Source organism: Hoplias malabaricus, chromosome 11, assembly GCF_029633855.1.
Source record: "Hoplias malabaricus isolate fHopMal1 chromosome 11, fHopMal1.hap1, whole genome shotgun sequence".
Taxonomy (NCBI): domain Eukaryota; kingdom Metazoa; phylum Chordata; class Actinopteri; order Characiformes; family Erythrinidae; genus Hoplias; species Hoplias malabaricus.
The window spans coordinates 35,115,373-35,134,734 of record NC_089810.1 but is presented as its reverse complement, the minus strand read 5'-3'; the positions used below and the strand labels follow the sequence as shown (position 1 = coordinate 35,134,734).

The following is a 19,362-nucleotide window of genomic DNA, read 5'->3' as shown; positions in this document are numbered from 1 at the left end:
CACCCACAAAACTGCTCTGAAAACGGTCCCAGTAAACAAGGAAGGTCCCTGGACGTTCAAAATAGGTCTAAAAGTAGTCTGTCCGTCAAGGACATATTTTAAACGTCAATGGACGTCCAAAATCCATCTTAATAAGTTAGTTAAGTGGTGACCAATAGATAACGTCAGTGGACGTCCAAACGCGTTTTATACAAGTAATTTATTTCGGGATCAATTAATAATGTCAAGGAACGTCCAAAATACTTCTAATAGTCGTATTTTCAACCTTAAGAGAACGTTGATTAGACGGCAGTCATTACGTTATTTCAAAGTTTTATTATCAATATTCAATAGTTGCTCTATCAATAGCTATTATCAGTATTATTATTATTATTATTAGTAGTAGTAGTAGTAGTAGTAAACTCACAAGGCTGTTATAACAAATCAGATTTCCACTGTAGTCTTTAAGCTCATCATTTACATTGCTTTTTACAATCTAAATTGTTTAATAAATAATACGTTTAATTTACATAGTGCCTTTCTCACACTGTGTCTCTTTTATCAATACAGAGGGAGGAAAAAATAAAACACATTCAGTTGTTTATAAGAGGAAGCTGATAAAAAAAAATGTAGAGAAAAAAGGTGTGTAACCAACGCACACAATCACGTCATCACGCCACTCATAAAGCTATTTTAACAGCAGGTAATGTTTCTTTGGGGCTGATCAGGTGTGTAGAGCAGAACACTAAACATTGCAAAACAGGAGCAGAGGAAAATAATCTTTAACCAGAGGCCGTCTCAGCCAAAGGGGAATATAAAACCATAAACAGTGCTAACTTTGTACACGCCCTTCAGTTCTCATAACAGGAGAGTTCACTTGTGGTTGGAGATATTTGTAAAAACAGCTGTGTAATTATGCAAATCTACAGCAGTATATTAAATCTGAGTGAACTTAGGGAAAGTACCTACATTTAGGTACCTGTGCTTCAGTAAAATATCCACATATTTGTACAAATCATATTTCTTCTAAGACATTACACTAGTGAATAAAGGAATTTACATTTCCCTCAGCTCAATTTCCTGCATATACTCACCCGTGTGTGTGTGTGTGTGTATTTCTTTGTGCTGTGTATAGACACCAAACAGGTCTGAGATGTTCTAGAATTATAACAAAATAATATTATGGATAAAGAGAAGGAAATATTTTGATAATATAGTGGCATTATTTCCCCAAAAACCTGCAAACGGAAACAAAGGAGCTGGGCATTTGATGTATGTTTAAAAGTGATGTAAATGTTACATAATCAATGAACATATAACGCAAAAATATACTTAATCTTGCCCCCACATCAGCACCAGACTATTCACTACCAGCGAGACTTTTACTGGACGTAAACTACCTGTACTGTCTAATACTGCCACATTTATTGAGTTTAATTTACAACCAATGCTTAAAATAGGTTTAGTAGCGAATCACAGATACGTTCAGGCCTCAAGGTGTCAGTATATCTTTCATAACGTAAAGAAAACACACAGAGAAACTGACTGACTGTGCCTTTAAAATGATCTTCGTAAACAATCACAGCACTAAACCGACTCAGCTCTGAACACAAGACATTCAACAATCTGTGAAAAGCAGGTCAATCTTTTAATTTAAATACAATTTGAGAGATAACGTAGAAGCCAATTTAAACAAAAGTCTTACAGAACAGTACTTTCGCTTACGTGTTTACATATATGTTCATTCAGATAAGTTTCTATTCATAAAACAGAAAGGTGTGGATACAGAGAAAGCTAAAACAACATTAACAGAATAGATCAGGTAAAAGTGTAGAGATGAACTCGTGTTACGCATTAAAAAAAAAAGAGATATCATTGACAATTAAGGATGAAAAAAAAAAAAGAACAATGGAACTTGTAACTGTAAAAAAAACAAGCAAAAAAGAAACCCAGAACATTTTCCACTTCTCAACTCTGTCTCCCAAAAAACTTGAGGGTTAAAATACAAAATATACTGATCTGCTAACACTTTAATAAAAAAATGTACTTTGTGTTTACCCAGACAGGCTTAAATACACCATCCCCAAGAATATGTCGCAGGTATGTTTCATGAAAGCCTTTTTTTTTTTAAACCACAAAAATATATGCTAAAGCATTGTATGATACAACAATTTTTCGGCATGTCTATCTTTGGTTTCTTGGTTTTCATTCAGATACTTAGTGGTACATAAAGCGATACGGTATAAAATCTAAAGATTGCACATCTATAACCATTGAAAGGGAGTATTTCTTACAATCTACATAGAGTATAAAATATAAAGAGAGTTTTCTATTATACATGCTGGGTTAAACTGTTGAATGGGCATAGTTAAACGCTTTCAAACAAAGTCTCGAGCACTTTTTCTTTTATTTCTTTTTGAAATTTCCAAATCTACTGAAGGTTTCTGCAGCATTTGCAAGAACAACAGTACAAAAAAGAAAACAGAAGGGTGTTTGTGTACAGTGCAGCTGGACAATCCTTATCTGTCTTGTGTTCAGGACATTCACAGATGTCTTCATTCATCCTACACCGAATTTAAGAGAAGAACTACGCCTATTTTACAAATTAGCTTTGAATCGTCAACAAAGTGACCCCTACCGCTTTGGTCATAGAGAAACGGAGTCAGAATTTTTAACAGTGTTAGTGAATGTGGCCAGATGTTCTAATCTAAAAGCTCCTCACAAAATGATCAGAGTAAACAGTGGTGAACACACTGCTGGTGTCTGACGATAGTTTAGAGAAGAATGGGTTTTTAAACCCATTTCTGGTGAAAGAAAGAGGGACGCGCGAGGCAATGTGAGGTAAAAGAACCATCGCCACTCCGTACAAAACGGTACACCAGAGGATATCACTGCTGGTGGTGGAGAAGAAATAAAATGCTGGATGTGTGTTGTAGATGTGGAGATGTCTTATTCCACTCACCACCACTGTAAGAAAATGAGTCCACCAGTTTCTCTAAAACAACCAAATCACTCCCTTTTCACTCTGCGTACATCTCGGCACACCGTGTTATGGGGGCTGTTTTAGAAAAATAAACAGATTCCCCTTTAAAGTGTATCATAGTGTGGTTGACACTTAGGGAAGAAAAAGAAGGTTTATCTCAAAAAAGCTTTCCATAAAAAGCTACTATTTTAAAGCACTATTACGCATCGGGGCAAAAATAATAAACTCTTGTTGAAACTGATTGTACTGCAGTTAGGTTTTAACTGGGGCCCTCTCCCTCCAACAGAGAGGGGGTATAGGATGTGCCGGGAGAGTGAAGAGGAAAAAAAAAAATAATAATAAAAAAAAAGGAGGGGGGGGAAGTACTGGAGAGTTGAGAGGGAAAAAGAGGAATTTGAGAATTAAAAGAAAGACAAGAGTGTGATAAGACAACAAAGAAGAGAGGACCAAGAGAGAGGAAGATAAGTTACTAGAGAATAAAGAGTCTTAAAAGAAGGAAAGAACAGGAAAGTAGGGTGAGAGGGAAAGAAAGATTGCAGAAAAAGGAGCAGATGATAAGAAGATAAAGAAATGGAATAAGTGTAGGATGGCATTGTGAAGACAAGTGGGTTGAATGGAGAATGAATAGCGAAGAAGAGAAGGATGCAGGGATAGGGTAGAACAGGGCAGACAAGGTAATAAAGAGAGCAAAGAGGTGAGAGAGAGAGGGACGAGGAAGAGACAGGAGACAGAAGGGGTGGGTTGAGGAAGAGAACGTGTGCAGGTGAACAGTCGTCTCTTCAGTGCTGTGGCGGAGCCATCTTTGTGTTTCAGGACCTCAGTGTCCTGCAAGAAACATCACAGAAAAATATAAAATAATAAAAAGAAAACTTAGTGACGAATTATACCCCTTTTCCACAAGTTAGAACAGCTTTCTGGACTCTTAAAAAAACATGTTACATGCTTTTATCTAAACACCAAGGAGATCAAACACTACAGCATTCTCCTTCTGCATAAAAGCCCTTTGAGAATGCCTGGTTTCAGCACTGGCTCCTTTAAATGAGAATGAGCCACAGCTCTGGGATTTAGCCATTTTTGCTTATTTCTCTGCTCTTGTTGTGTTTGTTTTGCACAGTTTAACACTGAGTGTGTTTACATGCACTTGATAACTGCACAAAATTAGATTTTTTGAGTAGTATGATCAACACGTTTACATGCTAATGGAAATAGACAGACAATGACCCAAGCCACATGTTCGCAGTGCAGATTGGGGGAGTGAGTGGATTTAATGACTTTTCAGATACAGAAACCCTACCCCATCCTTAAAAAAAATAGATTAAGCTTTAGCTTTGTGACCAATCAAAAATTCAGATAATTTATGTACTAAACATAAAAAGACATATTAACAACGTCTTTTCACTCTCGTATAAAATTCTATAAAAGTGACCGTCTGTCTGGGGTTTTCAATGAATGAATGAATGAATAAATGAACACAGATTGCTGAGCAGCTTAGGTCTTTTCTCCTCCCAGAACGGGCTTAAATTCAACTTACAGAACCACAACAATTGGTATTCTCAGTTCTAAATGACAGTGTAATTACAACGGCACTATCGCCTCTGTCACAACATTTTAGAAGTGATGTTTTGATTTCAGTGTGTAAATGTATATATATGAACGTGTGTGTATTACCTGCTGCAGGTTAGGTGTCCCTCTCCTTCTTGACCTTAACATCTCCAGCGAGGATGGTGGAGATCTCTCCCTGCATGAAGGCCCAGGGCACGTTGGAGCCCACCAGGGGGCACTTGTCTCCGCTGGGGCAGTAGACCTCACCTCCGGAGCCCTGGTTCCGGATGAAGTCCCGGGTGCAGGGGAAGCAGAACTTGTGTACGGACACCGAGGGGCACTGGACGAAGTGTGTGTCCTCCAGCCTCTCGTGGCAGATGGTGCAGCAGAGTGGAGTGCTTCCAGGCGCTGCTGCTTCTCCGCTCTCAGACGAGGGCGTTGCCACAGCAACCGCCGCTGCCCCCCCAACCCCCACAGGCAGGTCCCCGTTCCGAGAGCCCAGTCGCCGCTGCCCAGAAGGACTGACACTGTTCTGAAGCGCTGACGAGGATGAGTGAGCTCCACTGACGCTTGCCACATCTTTGGGAGACTGACTGGCCCCACCCACATTATCAGCCACACTCATGAGAGCAGTGATTGGAGACTGGTCGTTACCATGAGAACCTGGACACAACAGGACGAAGTTTAATTGCTAGAACGTTGTCAATTGGTTGGAATTAAAATACACATAATATTAATACTAAAATGTGCCATAGTTTTTTTTTCATTCCCCAATTTGTTAAACTCACACTAATTCAATAAATGGTAATTACAATTATGCTATTCTCTGTACAGCACATCTATTCACAACATCAGTCAAAATATTGTAATGTGACATGAGAAATTCTAGGTCCAAGTTTTATAGCTCCTCAGTCTTTTAGGAATTTCAGGAACTTTCTAGTTGCATTATGTCAGCGAAATCTGTAGCAACATTCGCTTATTTTCATGTAGATTACCTTTCAGTCATTTGGCAGATTACAATTTTGATCAGGTTACAGATGTAGGCAAAAATAGAGCTGGGATCTTTTCTCAATGACTCTTAGAAGTGTTGTTCATGCCTAATTACAGCCATGTAATTAATCATCAGGAAGCAGCCTTATCCATTATGGCATACTGCCGTTGGTAGCAAAACTCAATTTGACCCTTTAATGACATGGTAATTAATTTGCAAAATATATTTGGTTTAAGTTAAAGAAACGCTATGTAATTTTTTACCTTAAAGCGGCTTCAAAATTATTGTGAAGCTCCAATGAGCTGTAATGGGAAACATAGAGCCTCTGTCGTGACTCTGGGTTCAGTACAGAAGAAACTGGAGGAGGGCAGGAAACCACCCCGACTCCATCCACCTCCCTATTGATTTCATTACAGTGCTGTAAAGATGAATTACACTAGGGGTAGCCCCAAGAGCAAAATAAAACCCAAATCTTACATAGTGTTCCTTTAATTTGGAAAATCTCAATCATTTCTATCATAGACAAAGTCATCTTAGACCCAGAATGTTTACTGTGAGCATGACCTCCCTGTACCGAACTCTGTACTGCCCGTTCTTACCTGGAATGCCCTCCTGGAGGCTGGGAGGCTGACCAGGGTAGGGGCTCAGATGCCAATGCTGGCGAAGTTGTTCATCTGCTGCCAGCCTTTCTACCTCTGGCTCTGGGGATGCTTTACGGCGACGCACTCTAGGCTGAGGGGGGCGTCCCATTTGGCACAGAGCAGTGGGTAGCATGGAGCAGCTGGCGTCCAGATATGCCTGGGGCATGGCATCAGAAACTGGAGGCTCCTTAAATGCTCGGACGCCGTCACTCAGGAGCTCAGACAGCAGCCGCCAGTCTCCACTGCCATGTCTCTTTTCATATTCAACGTATTTAAACCCAGAACTGATCACCTTACCTGTAAAATACATAAAACCATCACATCATGATACTTGAATCATAGTGGGTGATGCAACAGAAATACTAGGTCTACCTCATGACATTAACGAAAGTGGACAAAAACATAATCACTAGGACAATTTCTTGAAAAGTAAAGTTTAACTGGATATAGTAAAGAATTAGTTGTTTAACAAGATATAGTGAAAAAAATAGGCCTGTTTAACTGGGTGTGCCACTGAATGAATCCAGTTTAACTGAATATAGTGAAAAATTAGCCCTGTATAACTGAAGGGAGTGCAGATTTAGTCTGGTGTAACTGGACATGGTGTAAATACACCTGTTTAAATAGATGTACCACTGAATTAGTCCAGGTTAACTGGACATAGTGAAGAAAAAGTCCTGTTTAACCGGACCAAGTGTAAAAAGTAGTCTTGTTTAAACGGATGTGTCAAAGCATTAGTCCAGATTAACTGGAGGTAGTGCAGAAGTAGTCTGGTTTAACGGGATATAGTGAAAATTGGAGAACGATGGGGCAAAACTCAGATCATGACAATACATTGTCAGGAGAACTTCACTCTAAAATAAGAACCAGACACAAACACTTTGCAGATTCATTAGGTTCTGCTGCTGACCTGCCAAGTTAAATTTCTGCATACATTGTACATTTGGTAAATGAAGTGATTCTGTTTTTGATCAGGCTCTGAGGTTTTCCCTTGTTGAATAATAGTGCCTCCATAGATTGTGCTTGTTCTTTCTGGAAGCATCCTCACCTGTGTCTTTCTGGCTGTCATGGAACATCTGTTTGACAAGTGAGAGGAGGCTGGAGAACACCTGCCCGGATCCGCAGGGATACTCTACAAAGACTTTGAGCTCAAAATCCAGGCCAAGCTTGGCATCGAAGGCGAAGACCCGACCCACCAGGCCATGGTCCTTTTTGAAGCGGATATTGAAGGGGGTGCAGTTGGAGAGGGTGAGAAGGGTGTCCCGCACGGCTTTGGGGCGTCCAGCCCAGTCCTCTGAACGGTTCCGGACACTCTCGGAAAGTTCTGCCAGGGCCTCTGCATTCCTTTGCTTCTCCTTAAGTTCCTTCTCAAAGTCAGAGGCCATGAAGGATGCCACTCCCATGCCCATGCCCATGCCCATTCCCATGCCCAGTGCCTGCCGCTTGTTTATCTCTCCAAGCATGGGAGTGGCAAGGGCAAGCGGGGTGCTGGCGGTCCGACCCAAACCCGTCAGGAGCCCATGCGATGCAGGGACAAGACTCTGGGCCACAAGGCCGGGAGGGACAAGACCCGCCCTCCTGTTGGGGCTCTGTCTGCTCACCTCGGGGGGAACACCATCCTCCAGCCTGGGGAGGCCATTAGGAAGCCTGGCTGGAATATATTCTCCCCTGGATCTCTCGTATCTCTCGCTGTGAGCTCTGCCGCCCTCCACTCCGGAGTCCTTCATACCTGAGCCGTGTTTAGAACCCTGCTGGGGACCAGGTGACCTGCCCTCCTGCATCACGTGGGTCCTCTTCAGCTGCCTAGCTGTGTCTATGAGCAGCTCTATCCTATCGGCTCCTTCATAATTAACACATCCCCTGCACACGGCCTCGCTGAAGTCCCAGATCATGGCCCATGGCATCTTGGGAAGGTCGCACAGGTAACACCACTGCCTCCTATTCGCCGCCTGGGCGGAGGAGGAGGACGAGGACATGTTCTGGATTTGTTTTGGATCTATTTTGGGCCTATTTTTTAGGGCCTCTGTGCTGCCGTCCCCTGCTTCCCAAACACACTCACCACCGCGCGAGCTCAACTGCGCGAGCTTCACACACCTGTCCAAAGAGTTTGGGCGTTCCGCGCGTCTCCGGACCGGCCTTGTGGATCAAGTTCTGACCGCACCAGGCCCCACACCTTCGCCTCGAAGACGCTGGAAAGTTACACAACTGCGCCGCGGTGCACTCTGGGAAGTGTAGTTTCAGCGCGTCTTAAAGGGGACGTGCAGGCGCTTTCCGAAACAAAACACGTGCAGGAGTGTGGAAGCTGGACGTATTTTATTTTATTATTTTTTGTTTTGCCTACAGAGAAAATGTAATTTTATGTTCTATTTGATTTCCAAAATATTAGTCAAATTAATATTTGTTGTGTGACCATGTTCAGTTTGTTGTCCATTAAAGCACATGTTGGCATTTTTTTAATAACGTAAAATTTAAGTAGTCATGTCGTATTAAGTGGTTTCATTTTTCACCATAGCGATTTTACCACGATTCCACCACTATAATATATACACTGGCATTATTTACGTTTGTTTGGGGTGGGGGGGAGACAACACACAAAAGAACATTTAATTATAAAAATTTAAAATGGTGTATATTTCTGTAACATTTTCTGGTATTTGGGAACGTTATAAAAATGACCTGAAATACTTTTGTATTGTTGTCATAAATTGAATTTGAAATATATTTACAGAAAAAAACTTTGCAACGGTTCATTTGAAATATGCAGCACGTATTAATCATGTATTATTTTATTATGAAGAATGTACTTTTTTATTCCAATTTATGGTAACGCTACAAAAAAAATGAGAGATTTCCGATTGCAGAGCAGGACTATAAATCCCAGTATACACCGCGGCATTTCAAGCTGGTGATGTCACCTCCGCTGCGTCTCGACGCCTGTACTCGGGCGGGCCACCAGAAAACGGATGGAAATTAAAACACGTTATTTGTTTTCTACACATTTTTTTAAAAGTCCTTTTATTAACCACAGAAGCATAAAAATGTATCATAATACAAAGCTATTAAACATTATTGGAAAAATATAAGAAAATCATATAAATAACGCCGCAGTGAAATTTCAGAGTCATAAGGAACTGAAACAAGTTATAGCTTTAAGTCTCGTAAAAGATTGTTATATCTGATAAAGGACTTATAATATTATATATCAGTGATAATGATAAAGTTGAAAAGAAAATTATATGATGATGACGCATTATAAAAATTATAACACCATTTCACCAAAACAACCTCAGCCCCACATCGCTTACAGCTCACTGATTTAACACTGAACTATGAAGGATTTTTTTAATTTGTAGAATTTAATGTTCGTCATTTAAAGGAGTAAGAGCCAGCCATTTAAATTAATTTAAGTCAATACAGCAACTTTTTAAATATTAAATCAGTCAAAACAGCATTTATTCTAAATTATTACCACATCACACAAAGTGACCTCATTAAACAAAAAACTAAATAAATAAATAAAAAATCGATTATAGATTTTTAGATTTATAGATAAAAATACAATGCTTGGCGTTCACTTCGTTATTTAAAGCGTGTGACGTCACAGCCGTGATGTCTCCACACCCGTACTCTGGTCAATCTTCCTGAATACGGGTGGGAATGTTTTTTAACCAAAGGAAATGAGACATTTGATTATAACTAATATGTTGAAGTTGGCAAATTTCATTTGCCACTTATAAGCAAATGCTGGACAAAATTATTAAAATGATAACACTGCAATGACAACAGGATTTTGTTGAGTCTGCAGTCAAACTCAACAAAAGAACTGAAAGAAAAGCATCTATACATCCCCAACCTCTCTGTACATTCAAAGATTTTTGGGCACTCTTTATGAGTGAATTAAGGTACTTTAAACAGCATTCATTGTGGAACTTGTGTGTTATATAACATATAGAACATAACAAAATTGGAAACTGGAGCAGGTGCAGAATGTTTAAAGCCAAGCATTTATCATATGTGTATAAGGTACTCCCAGCATTGGTCTGTAGAGCAGTTGAACTGTGTTCAATGGAGTGATGGCTCTCCAAGCAATAGGCCTACCTTCGGGATGAATTGGAGTGCTGTTAGTGGTCCAACTAATGATTCAACATCTGTAACAGACTTCACTAATGTTTTATGTGGTTTTAGAGTGCCATCCAACCTTACCCAGATGCTTCTATCACTAATGTTAGTGGGCAGTGTTTGTGTGTATGCTGTGTGCTCAGTTCTGTGTTGTGAGCGTTCACTCCAGTGTGTGAATGTTTCATCAGAAGGTCAGATTTGAATGGACAGCGTTAGTGTGTCTGAGATATGCATTATATTTATTTATTAATGCAAGGTTTCACTGATATAGCGCCTTTTTAGAAACCCAAGGACGCTTTACAATCAACACTCAACATTCAGTCCACACACACACGGGTGAGAAGAGGCAGCCAAACAAGCACAGCGTACTCTGAACCAGGAACGACTGTTTATCTGGAGGACTGCATCAGGCACTAGGTTTTCACACTGGACAGAGCGCCAATCCCTATCTGGGCACAAACACATTCACTCACACAAACAGACATTCATTCACTTACTCACTCAGTCACTCACACTAGGACAGTTATTAGAGAAGTCAATTCACCTATGCATTTGAACTGTGGGAGGAAGTAAACCGGAGACCCCGGAGGAAACCCACTTTGAACCCAAGATGCCAGCACTGAGAGGTGAACGTGCTAACCACTAAGCCACTGTGCTGCCCATGTGAGTCCTCCTATTATTCTGGGTATGTTCAGGACCCACGACGACCCTGAACAGGATAATGGGTTTACAAAAGATGATTGACTGAATTAAAATGTATTTTTCCTGCGTGCGTTTATGTGATCTGTCCTGTGTGCTTTGTGTTAAAAGTGTTCAAAGTTTGGTGGACAATTTTTGGGTGTGCTTATTAGTTACTGTTGTGGTGTTTATTTGTGTGTGTGGAGGGTGTATGGAGTGTGTGTTCCCTCCTGTGTGTGTAGAGTGGTGTGTAAAGGCTGTGTAAATTCCTCGCAGCAGAAACAGCACCGAGATCACTCCGTAACAGCCACCATAAATAATAAACTGTTAAAAAAAAAAAAAAACAGAAAATAAACATTGTTAGAGAAAATCAGATAAAGAGAGAAAAAAGTGAGGGTGGGACTGATTAAGTTTGTAGAGGAAAATCCTATGCGAGGCTGCAGTATACACTTGTCCCCACTAGATGTCCAATCGTCAATAAAATGTTTACTAATTAACAGACTAATCAGGATTAAAGTGTTTAGTTTGTTATTGTTTCACTGAAACATTATATAGGATAAAAACACACACAGATCAATATTATCAGTATAAATGTAATTGTTCCCTGAACATGTGTGTTTACCTGAAAGGTGATGTCCAGTCCAAGGCCAGTATTGTCCACTACAGCCGCAGTGAGGACCGTCTGCAAAGCAATTGCTACAAAGGTGTTTAAACCAAACGTCAGAGCATAACACTCCATCGAGAGGTTGGAAGCAATCTGGAAACTTTTAAAACAGAAAACAACAGACATGACAAAAAAATAAGCACAAGAATATATCTGCTTTTAAAGTGCTGCTGAGATGAAAACAATGTGATGGACTCTTGTGGACTCTTGTGAAGTTTTTACAATGTTGTTAAAGGGAATCAAGTGTATCCATGTCTACGACACACACATATAACAGTTTATTTACTCTCCAAATCAGCAGTGACCTCCACTAATATGTAGTTTTAAATGGAATGAAGAAGTATATTATGATGATGGACATGATGGAAATTAGTGGAGGTCACAACTAAACTAAATCTTTACCACACACCATACTGCAGTCTCGCCACCAGGAATGGATTTAAACCCTTCTCTAAACTATGGTAAGACATCTGCAGTGTGGTCACCACCTTTTTACTGTAATGAATTTTTGTAAAGGGTTCCCAGAGCAGGACGCCTAGTTCCATTCACGAATACTGTCAACTGTTCTGAACCCATTACTTTCTCTAGAAACAAAACAAGTCCCATCAATTTATTTACATTTCAACCACAGAATTATGGGAATCATTCATTTTATTCTAACATTCAGTATTCACTGTGGACCTAGCTATATGTAGCCATGGTGTTCTAGTTCATTTTAAGCATTCAAAGTGATAGTCTTGCAAAATAATGTAAAAGTGCCTTGTTGTGAGTGGCTCCAAAAAGAAATATCTTGGCTCATCAATTATATTTAAAATTAAAGGGTAATATGGTGTAAATCTGTTGTTTTGAAAATCAAACTAAAATGTCTTTTGAAGAGCACATTAAAGTCAGGTAGTTCAAACTGTAGATTGGTTCTGTGTCCTACAGTGTTCTAGAAAGTCAGAAAACAGCAGAATGTAGGAAGTAAATAAACAGTGAGAATGTAACAAAATATCGTAGGAATATTTCAAATTTGATCCCAGTAAAGCCCCAGCCATCTATAAGCAGAAGTCCAGTAGAGAATAACATTCTCCTCTCTGTTTCAAATTACAGATTAATATCGTTGTATATTTGCTTCCTGTTGAATTCCCAGATTCTTTTGTTTTTTGGCTCTCTGGGCGACCATACATCTTTGTTTTATTTAAAGGGTAAAGAACTGAAGTATGCATACGTGGTGATGGTGATGAGGAGCATGTATGTAGCCTTAAAGATGATGTAACAGCTGTAAGAGATCCAGATGTTGGAGGTGAGGCCAATGAAGAACACACTCACTGCTCCAACAGCAGAGAAAACACCCAGAAACAACTCTCCCCAAATCTCCCAGCGGACCCTCATATAACCTACTGAGAAAACTGCTGCAAACCCTACAAACACACACCACATACACATTTTTGGTCCACACACACAGTATATATATATATATATATACTCAACACAGCTTCACCTAAGAATGCAATGATTTACATCATGGAGCCATGATTTTGTCCACAGTGTGAATGTGTAAACAGATTTTGGTCCCCACAATGTGATAAATAACTAGAGCGAGTGTGTATTTACAGAATCATGTTGGGATTCGAAGCAAATGCATGAGTTAAAAGAACAAGAACACTGCCCATTTCCATCATTATATTTGGAATATGTTTTTAATGCCAAAATACCACATTGTTCTCTGCAATGACCTTATCTGTATACTGTGGATTGAATGGGCAAGGCTAACCTGCTCTAAACTGTATGGCCAAAGCTAAACTTGTGTAGACTGTATGGTTGGAACTAAATGGCTTTACAGTGTATGGTTGGAGCTAAACGGCTGTAGAGTGTATGGGCTGAGCTAAATAGCTGTGGACTGACCAGGCGGGGCTTAATTTCTGTATACGGATTGGTAGATTGGGCAGATCTAAACAGCTGTAGTCTTAATAGAATTAAATGCTGTTAGCAGAATATTGGGATATATGAAAATGATTTGGGTTTTTTGTGATCTTACAAAAACAGAAAACTCAAAATGAGCTATGTTTGCTGTTTAATTTTAGTACACAGTCTGTATTTTATTTCTAAACACTGTCTGCATTTTATTTAATTCTTATTTTTTATACTACATCAAACAATTTTATTTTATGTATAATATATATATATATATATATATATATATATATATATATATATATATATATATATATATATATATATATATATAGTTCTTGTGAGCTGTGAGAAGTCACATTTTGTCTAGGCTGTGTTTAAATTCCCTTGGTCTGTTGGTTGTTTTGTAAAATATGTTTTAAATCCCAGTTTTTGCTGAATATCCTCCCATATTTAGTAGTTGCCTGTTTCACCCACTTAGCTAGGACTCCCTTAGTCACACAAAATGTGCACTGCTCACACTGTGATGAGGGGAGAAATCATATCTCTAGCTGGCCTTGGATGGAAACGAGTGATCTTACGCAATTAACCCTTAGACCGTTGCTCAACTTGGAAGCCCTTCAACACATTGGTTTATAAAGTATCCTCAGTAATATGCAGTAATCTAAATGCAGAAGATAAACTAAGAACATGTCATCAGTGTCTTCAACAGTAGATATGAATGAAGGCACATCTGAATCTAATCTTGAGTGTGTTTGTGTGAGTTTCAGACAATATGTGTATGTAGTGTGATGATGCGTGTGTGTGTCATTGTTTTGTGTACTGTGATGGTGTGTGTTGTTGTGTGTGTGTGTGTAGTGTTATGGTGTATGTCGTGTGTAGTGTGATGGTGTGTGTGTTATTGTTTTGTGTAGTGTAATGGTGTGTGTTGCGGCTGTGTGTACTGTGATGGTGCGTAATGGATTTGTAGTGTGACGGTGTGTGTTATTGTGTGTGTAGTGTGATGATGTGTGTTGTTGTGTGTAGTGTGATAGTGTGTGTTATTGTGTGTGTATTGTGTGCTGTGTGTAATGTGATGGTGTGTGTTGCTGTGTATACTGTGATGGTGTGTTGCTGTGTGTGTAGGGTGATGGTATTGTGTGTAGTTGGGTGTGATGGTGTATGTGGTGAGGTGTGTATTTGTTGCTGTGCTGACAGATACTGAATGATCTGAACAATTCCACTGATCCCAGTTCTCTCAGTTTCTTACCTACGAGTGTACACACTGCCTCCACCGCTCCGTTAAAAACAGACGATGTACTGGATGGTTCAATGTGGTCCCACATAAGCTGAATGTAGTTAATGACTTGACAGTAGTTAGCTGTGGCCAAAGCCCACCAGAGTGACCAGTACACCAGCCTCCTGGAGCTGTACGATTCTTTAAGATTCGCCCACATCTTTCTGGCTGCAGTCTTCAGATTGTCTTTACTCCACCGGTCAGACTTGGCCTTGGCCCTGAGCCCAATCTCAGGGACCTCTCGTCTTTCCTCCAGTGGATCTGCGCATGCTACAGTGGGGCTGAAAAACATGCCCATTTTTGGCATGGGCAGGAACAAAGACACAATAAAGGCAGACGCCATCAGCCCTAGTGTGATGGCATTTATCATAAAGTAACTAACACCTGCTAGTGATATTAACAGCTGCCCTAGAGTAGCTCCGAAAGTGAGTCCGGAGAGCACGGCACTGCGTACGTAGCCTGTGGCGAGCTGGAAGTGTTCTGTTGGAATTACGCTGTAAATGTAGGAGAAATATGCCACTTCAGTAGATGTAACAACAGCGTAGTTGAACTGCAGGAAGGTCATAGCAGTCAAGCCAGGTGCGAAACATAGCAGCACATAATTACTGACCAAAAAAAGGCCGTGGAGGACAATAACAGGCTTATAGCGCAGAAGATCAGTCAGCAGGAAGACCACGGGTAACACTGCTAGGTAGGAGTACGTCCAGATAGGGAACAGGTAGTTGGTAACCTGCAGGACCAAAAACCTAATTCAGTTAAGGATGCTGTTAAGGGACACCCCCCTCCCACACACACACTTTTATTTAAGTATAACATAATAATACAATATAGGCCCAAAGGTTTACACTCTGTTTAACTAGTGACTTCAGCCACTTTTAGCAGCACTCAGTGTATACAGAGTATGTATAAATTCTAATGTAAAACATGAAATGATTTGGGACTGGAGCTGCTGCACATGGTTTTTGTTGGGCTGGGCTGGACTGGTTTATATTTCATTGCCTGAAACTGCTTATCCAGCAGGGTCATAGATGGTCTGGACCCTGTGTGGAATCACTGGGCATGCTCATGTGCAAAATCCTTCCTCAAAATGGTTCTGAAGGCAGCACGGCTGGATAGTGCAACTGCATCTAAGGAAACTGCAGAATGTTAAAATCCTCTGCTGCCTCTGAGGCATATTCTAAAGAAGTACGTTCCTAAACATCTGAGTAGATTGCTGCAGAATGGTATACAATAAAATTGTGCGTCCCCTAGGCAGATTCTAAAGAAGCACACTTGTGGTTTTTAATTGCTGCCTCCAAAGAAGCTGCAGAATGACAAGCAATAGTGCTCTGCTTCCTCAGAGGCAGCCATCATGTTTCCTAAGACATTTCTGTCAATCAGAGCAGATAAACCATGGAGGTCTAACCAGAGCTTTACAGGTTTATGATGCTGTATTTGAAAATCTCCACCCAATGTGTATTAACCAATAACAGCCATCCTCTCCTGTTGGCTGGTAACTACTTATATTGATTCTGTCTTGATGGCAGTGCTGCCTTCCAAACCAAGGTAGGAACACACTCTGGACAGGGCACCAGTCCATCGAAGAGCACTGAACATAGCCAATCCACAAATCAACATGTGTTATTGGACTGTGGGAGGAAACCAAAGCACCCAGAGGAAACCCACCCAAACACAGGGAGAACACACCAAGCTCCGCACCCGAGGTGGAGCTCAAACTCACAATCACAGGAAGCTGCGTCACAGGGACACTACCTTTAGTTCCACCATGTTTGTGTTGGTTTTATAATACTTATACTAGTTTCTGCATTTTCATACTGAAATCAAGGGGCGAGGAAAGGAGTGGTTTCCTACTCTACTCCAAAAGTTACATAGTGCAGTATCTGCAGTGCTGAGCCTGGAGCATCACTGTGAATTTGAAAATGTAATTTCAAAAGGTAAATTTACACTGTAAGGTCAAAATACTACCTAGTGTTCCTTTAACACTAGCAGTATGTAACTTTGATCTTAGAAAAGCTAACAATAGATTAGATTATATGTATTGTTTTAATTTTGTGCAGCTTACATGAGGTGAAGAATCAAATTGCTTTGTAGTCCCTGAATTAACCAGTTCATGCCTCATTAATGGGGTCCCCAACATTAAATAGTTTTAGTAAAGACTTTCTGATACATCCAGGCCACTAGATGTCAATATAACTAGGGTGACCAGATCTGAGATGGACGCGTTTTGGGGGGGGGTTGTTGTTTCTCGCCCCTCGCTGCCGTTGTATGCTTAGCTGAACCTATTTGTGCTCTTAGGTCCTTTACACCTTTATTTCCTACACAAAACATGGGAATTTCTTTTTTAATTCATCCAAGAACTTACATTTACGTTTCAGCATAGCTGCTTGAGATGAGGGTAGGTACATGAGCTTTGCCTGACGTAAAGAAGGACTACTGACGTGCAGACTGACCAATTAACTGTTTACAGAGGAGGTTATCGACCAATAACCGTATCTCTACAGCCAGACCGTCCAATCAGAAGAATTTAGGCTACTTCACCACGCCCCCTTCTCACTCAAGCGAACCAATCGGAGTAGGGGAGGACGGGACTAGTTTGTGAACGAAACCTGGAAATTCTCGAAATTCTATGTAAGCTCTAGAAAAACAAAATCCCGGACGTTTGTGAAATTCCGCCCGGACATTTTTTAAGTCTAAAAAAGAGGACATGTCTGGTCACCCTAATATAACAATACATTCATAACATAAAGAAGAATCTGTGGACAAAATGACCGAGTAATCATTTAATAATGCTGTTAATGATATTGTTGTAGTGTAACTCACCAAGGTTTCTGAGATATTTTTGGGACCAATGAGGTATGGCGTAAGGAAGGGCTCTGCTGGCCGGCAGTTTGCCAGGAATCCATAGAGAGAGAGGAGAATTGTTGGAAATATCCACCCAGAACTCTTCAAGTCTACACACAGACTCATCCTGCACTCACACACTTACACTCTCTCACAAACTCTCCAAATGGCTCACACACTGCTTTCTGAAGCTCAGAGGGAGAGATATTGAGTCCAAACTCAAAGAATAGTTTGAGGAAGAAATTATTTATGATGGAGACTTTGATCTCTCTCTCTGTGTGTGTGAAAACTGTATGATATATTCTCTTAATTCCAGTCCATATGAATTATTTGAAATTGGTCTGGTTTTAATTTTATTAGATTTATCTGGATATTTCTGAAAGTTAAAGGATATTTACAGTGCATTATGCAACTATATTTTACCTTTAAGACAAAAATAAGTAAAGAAAAGTAACATTATCTGAGGTTATTGCACTTTTATCAGAGATTATACTGTTTTATGGCTGTGTGTGTGTCACTGGTAGAAGATTAGAGCATTAAAAGACAGGACAGGTGTCCATTAAAACTACAACACGTTTCTGCTTTTTCTTACATGTAATGAATTTATTCCACATTCCAACACTTTATTATAAATGTGATATCACGATTGCAGATCCTTTCTATCTTAATAAAGGGGAAATATTATGAAAATAAAATTACATTAATATGAGGGTCTCCTATCAACCAACACACTGAAATAAAACAGTTTGTGTGATCTGCCTAAGTTTGAGGACATGAGGTAGTTTTTCTGATTCAGTGCTGTGTCGTATGTAATATGCAGATACATTAGATTTGTCTTGCCTCCTCCTCTTCTTTTGGGTTAAAAACCCCAAAACAAACTTATTTTCACTCACTCGCTCTGTGCCTCACTGATGAGTTCCTCGTGCCTCATCTTTGTGCTCCATGCTTTTCCACTGGGCTCCCTAGTGCCTCACTAGCTTGTTCAATTTTCTGTTTTAATTTCTCCATTTTCATGAATATTTTTGTCCTTCATTCACTAATTATCAGATCAGTACTTGGAATCATGACCCCACTAACTTTCCTGAACCTGTGCATATAACATTATAGGGAAAGACATCTGATGTGTAGCAGCAGAAGGACACTGTATTTTTGCATATATGCATTTTCCTCTTGATTAAGAAATGCAATTTTGACTATTTTTCCCTTTTTTTTTTTTGATAATCAGTATAAATATTTGTTGTGGGTTCGATTCCTACTCCGGGTGACTGTCTATGAGGAGTGTGGTGTGTTCTCCCTGTGTCTGCGTGGGTTTCCTCCGGGTGACTGTCTGTGAGGAGTGTGGTGTGTTCTCCCTGTGTCTGCGTGGGTTTCCTCCGGGTGACTGTCTGTGAGGAGTGTGGTGTGTTCTCCCTGTGTCTAAATGGGTTTCCTCCGGGTGACTGTCTGTGAGGAGTGTGGTGTGTTCTCCCTGTGTCTAAATGGGTTTCCTCCGGGTGCTCCGGTTTCCTTCCACGATCCAAAAACACACGTTGGTAGGTGGATTGGTGACTCAAAAGTGTCCGCAGGTGTGAGTGTGTGAGTGAAGGTGACTGTGTGTGTGTTGCCCTGTGAAGGACTGGCGCCCCCTCCAGGGTGTATTCCCTCCTTGCGCCCAATGATTCCAGGTAGGCTCTGGACCCACCGCGACCCTGAACTAGATAAGGGTTACATATAATGAATGAATGAATGAGAATAAATATCCAAACATTTAGG

General features: G+C 40.3%; 2 protein-coding genes across 2 annotated transcripts; both read right to left on the bottom strand.

Moving 5' to 3' along the window:
* Positions 1 to 1,493: 1,493 nt before the first annotated feature.
* On the bottom strand, positions 1,494 to 8,282 carry irf2bp1 (interferon regulatory factor 2 binding protein 1). Its single transcript, XM_066684435.1, has 4 exons — positions 7,185 to 8,282; positions 6,095 to 6,433; positions 4,631 to 5,167; positions 1,494 to 3,787 (listed from the first exon to the last, which is right to left on the bottom strand). Exons 1-3 carry the CDS (start codon positions 8,110 to 8,112, stop codon positions 4,641 to 4,643), a joined length of 1,794 nt encoding a protein of 597 aa, XP_066540532.1. The 5' UTR covers positions 8,113 to 8,282; the 3' UTR covers positions 1,494 to 3,787; positions 4,631 to 4,640.
* A 2,786-nt stretch (positions 8,283 to 11,068) lies between these two features.
* slc19a3b (solute carrier family 19 member 3b) lies at positions 11,069 to 17,736 on the bottom strand. Its single transcript, XM_066684488.1, has 5 exons — positions 17,590 to 17,736; positions 14,743 to 15,499; positions 12,808 to 13,000; positions 11,556 to 11,697; positions 11,069 to 11,257 (listed from the first exon to the last, which is right to left on the bottom strand). Exons 1-5 carry the CDS (start codon positions 17,734 to 17,736, stop codon positions 11,069 to 11,071), a joined length of 1,428 nt encoding a protein of 475 aa, XP_066540585.1.
* Positions 17,737 to 19,362: the final 1,626 nt, after the last annotated feature.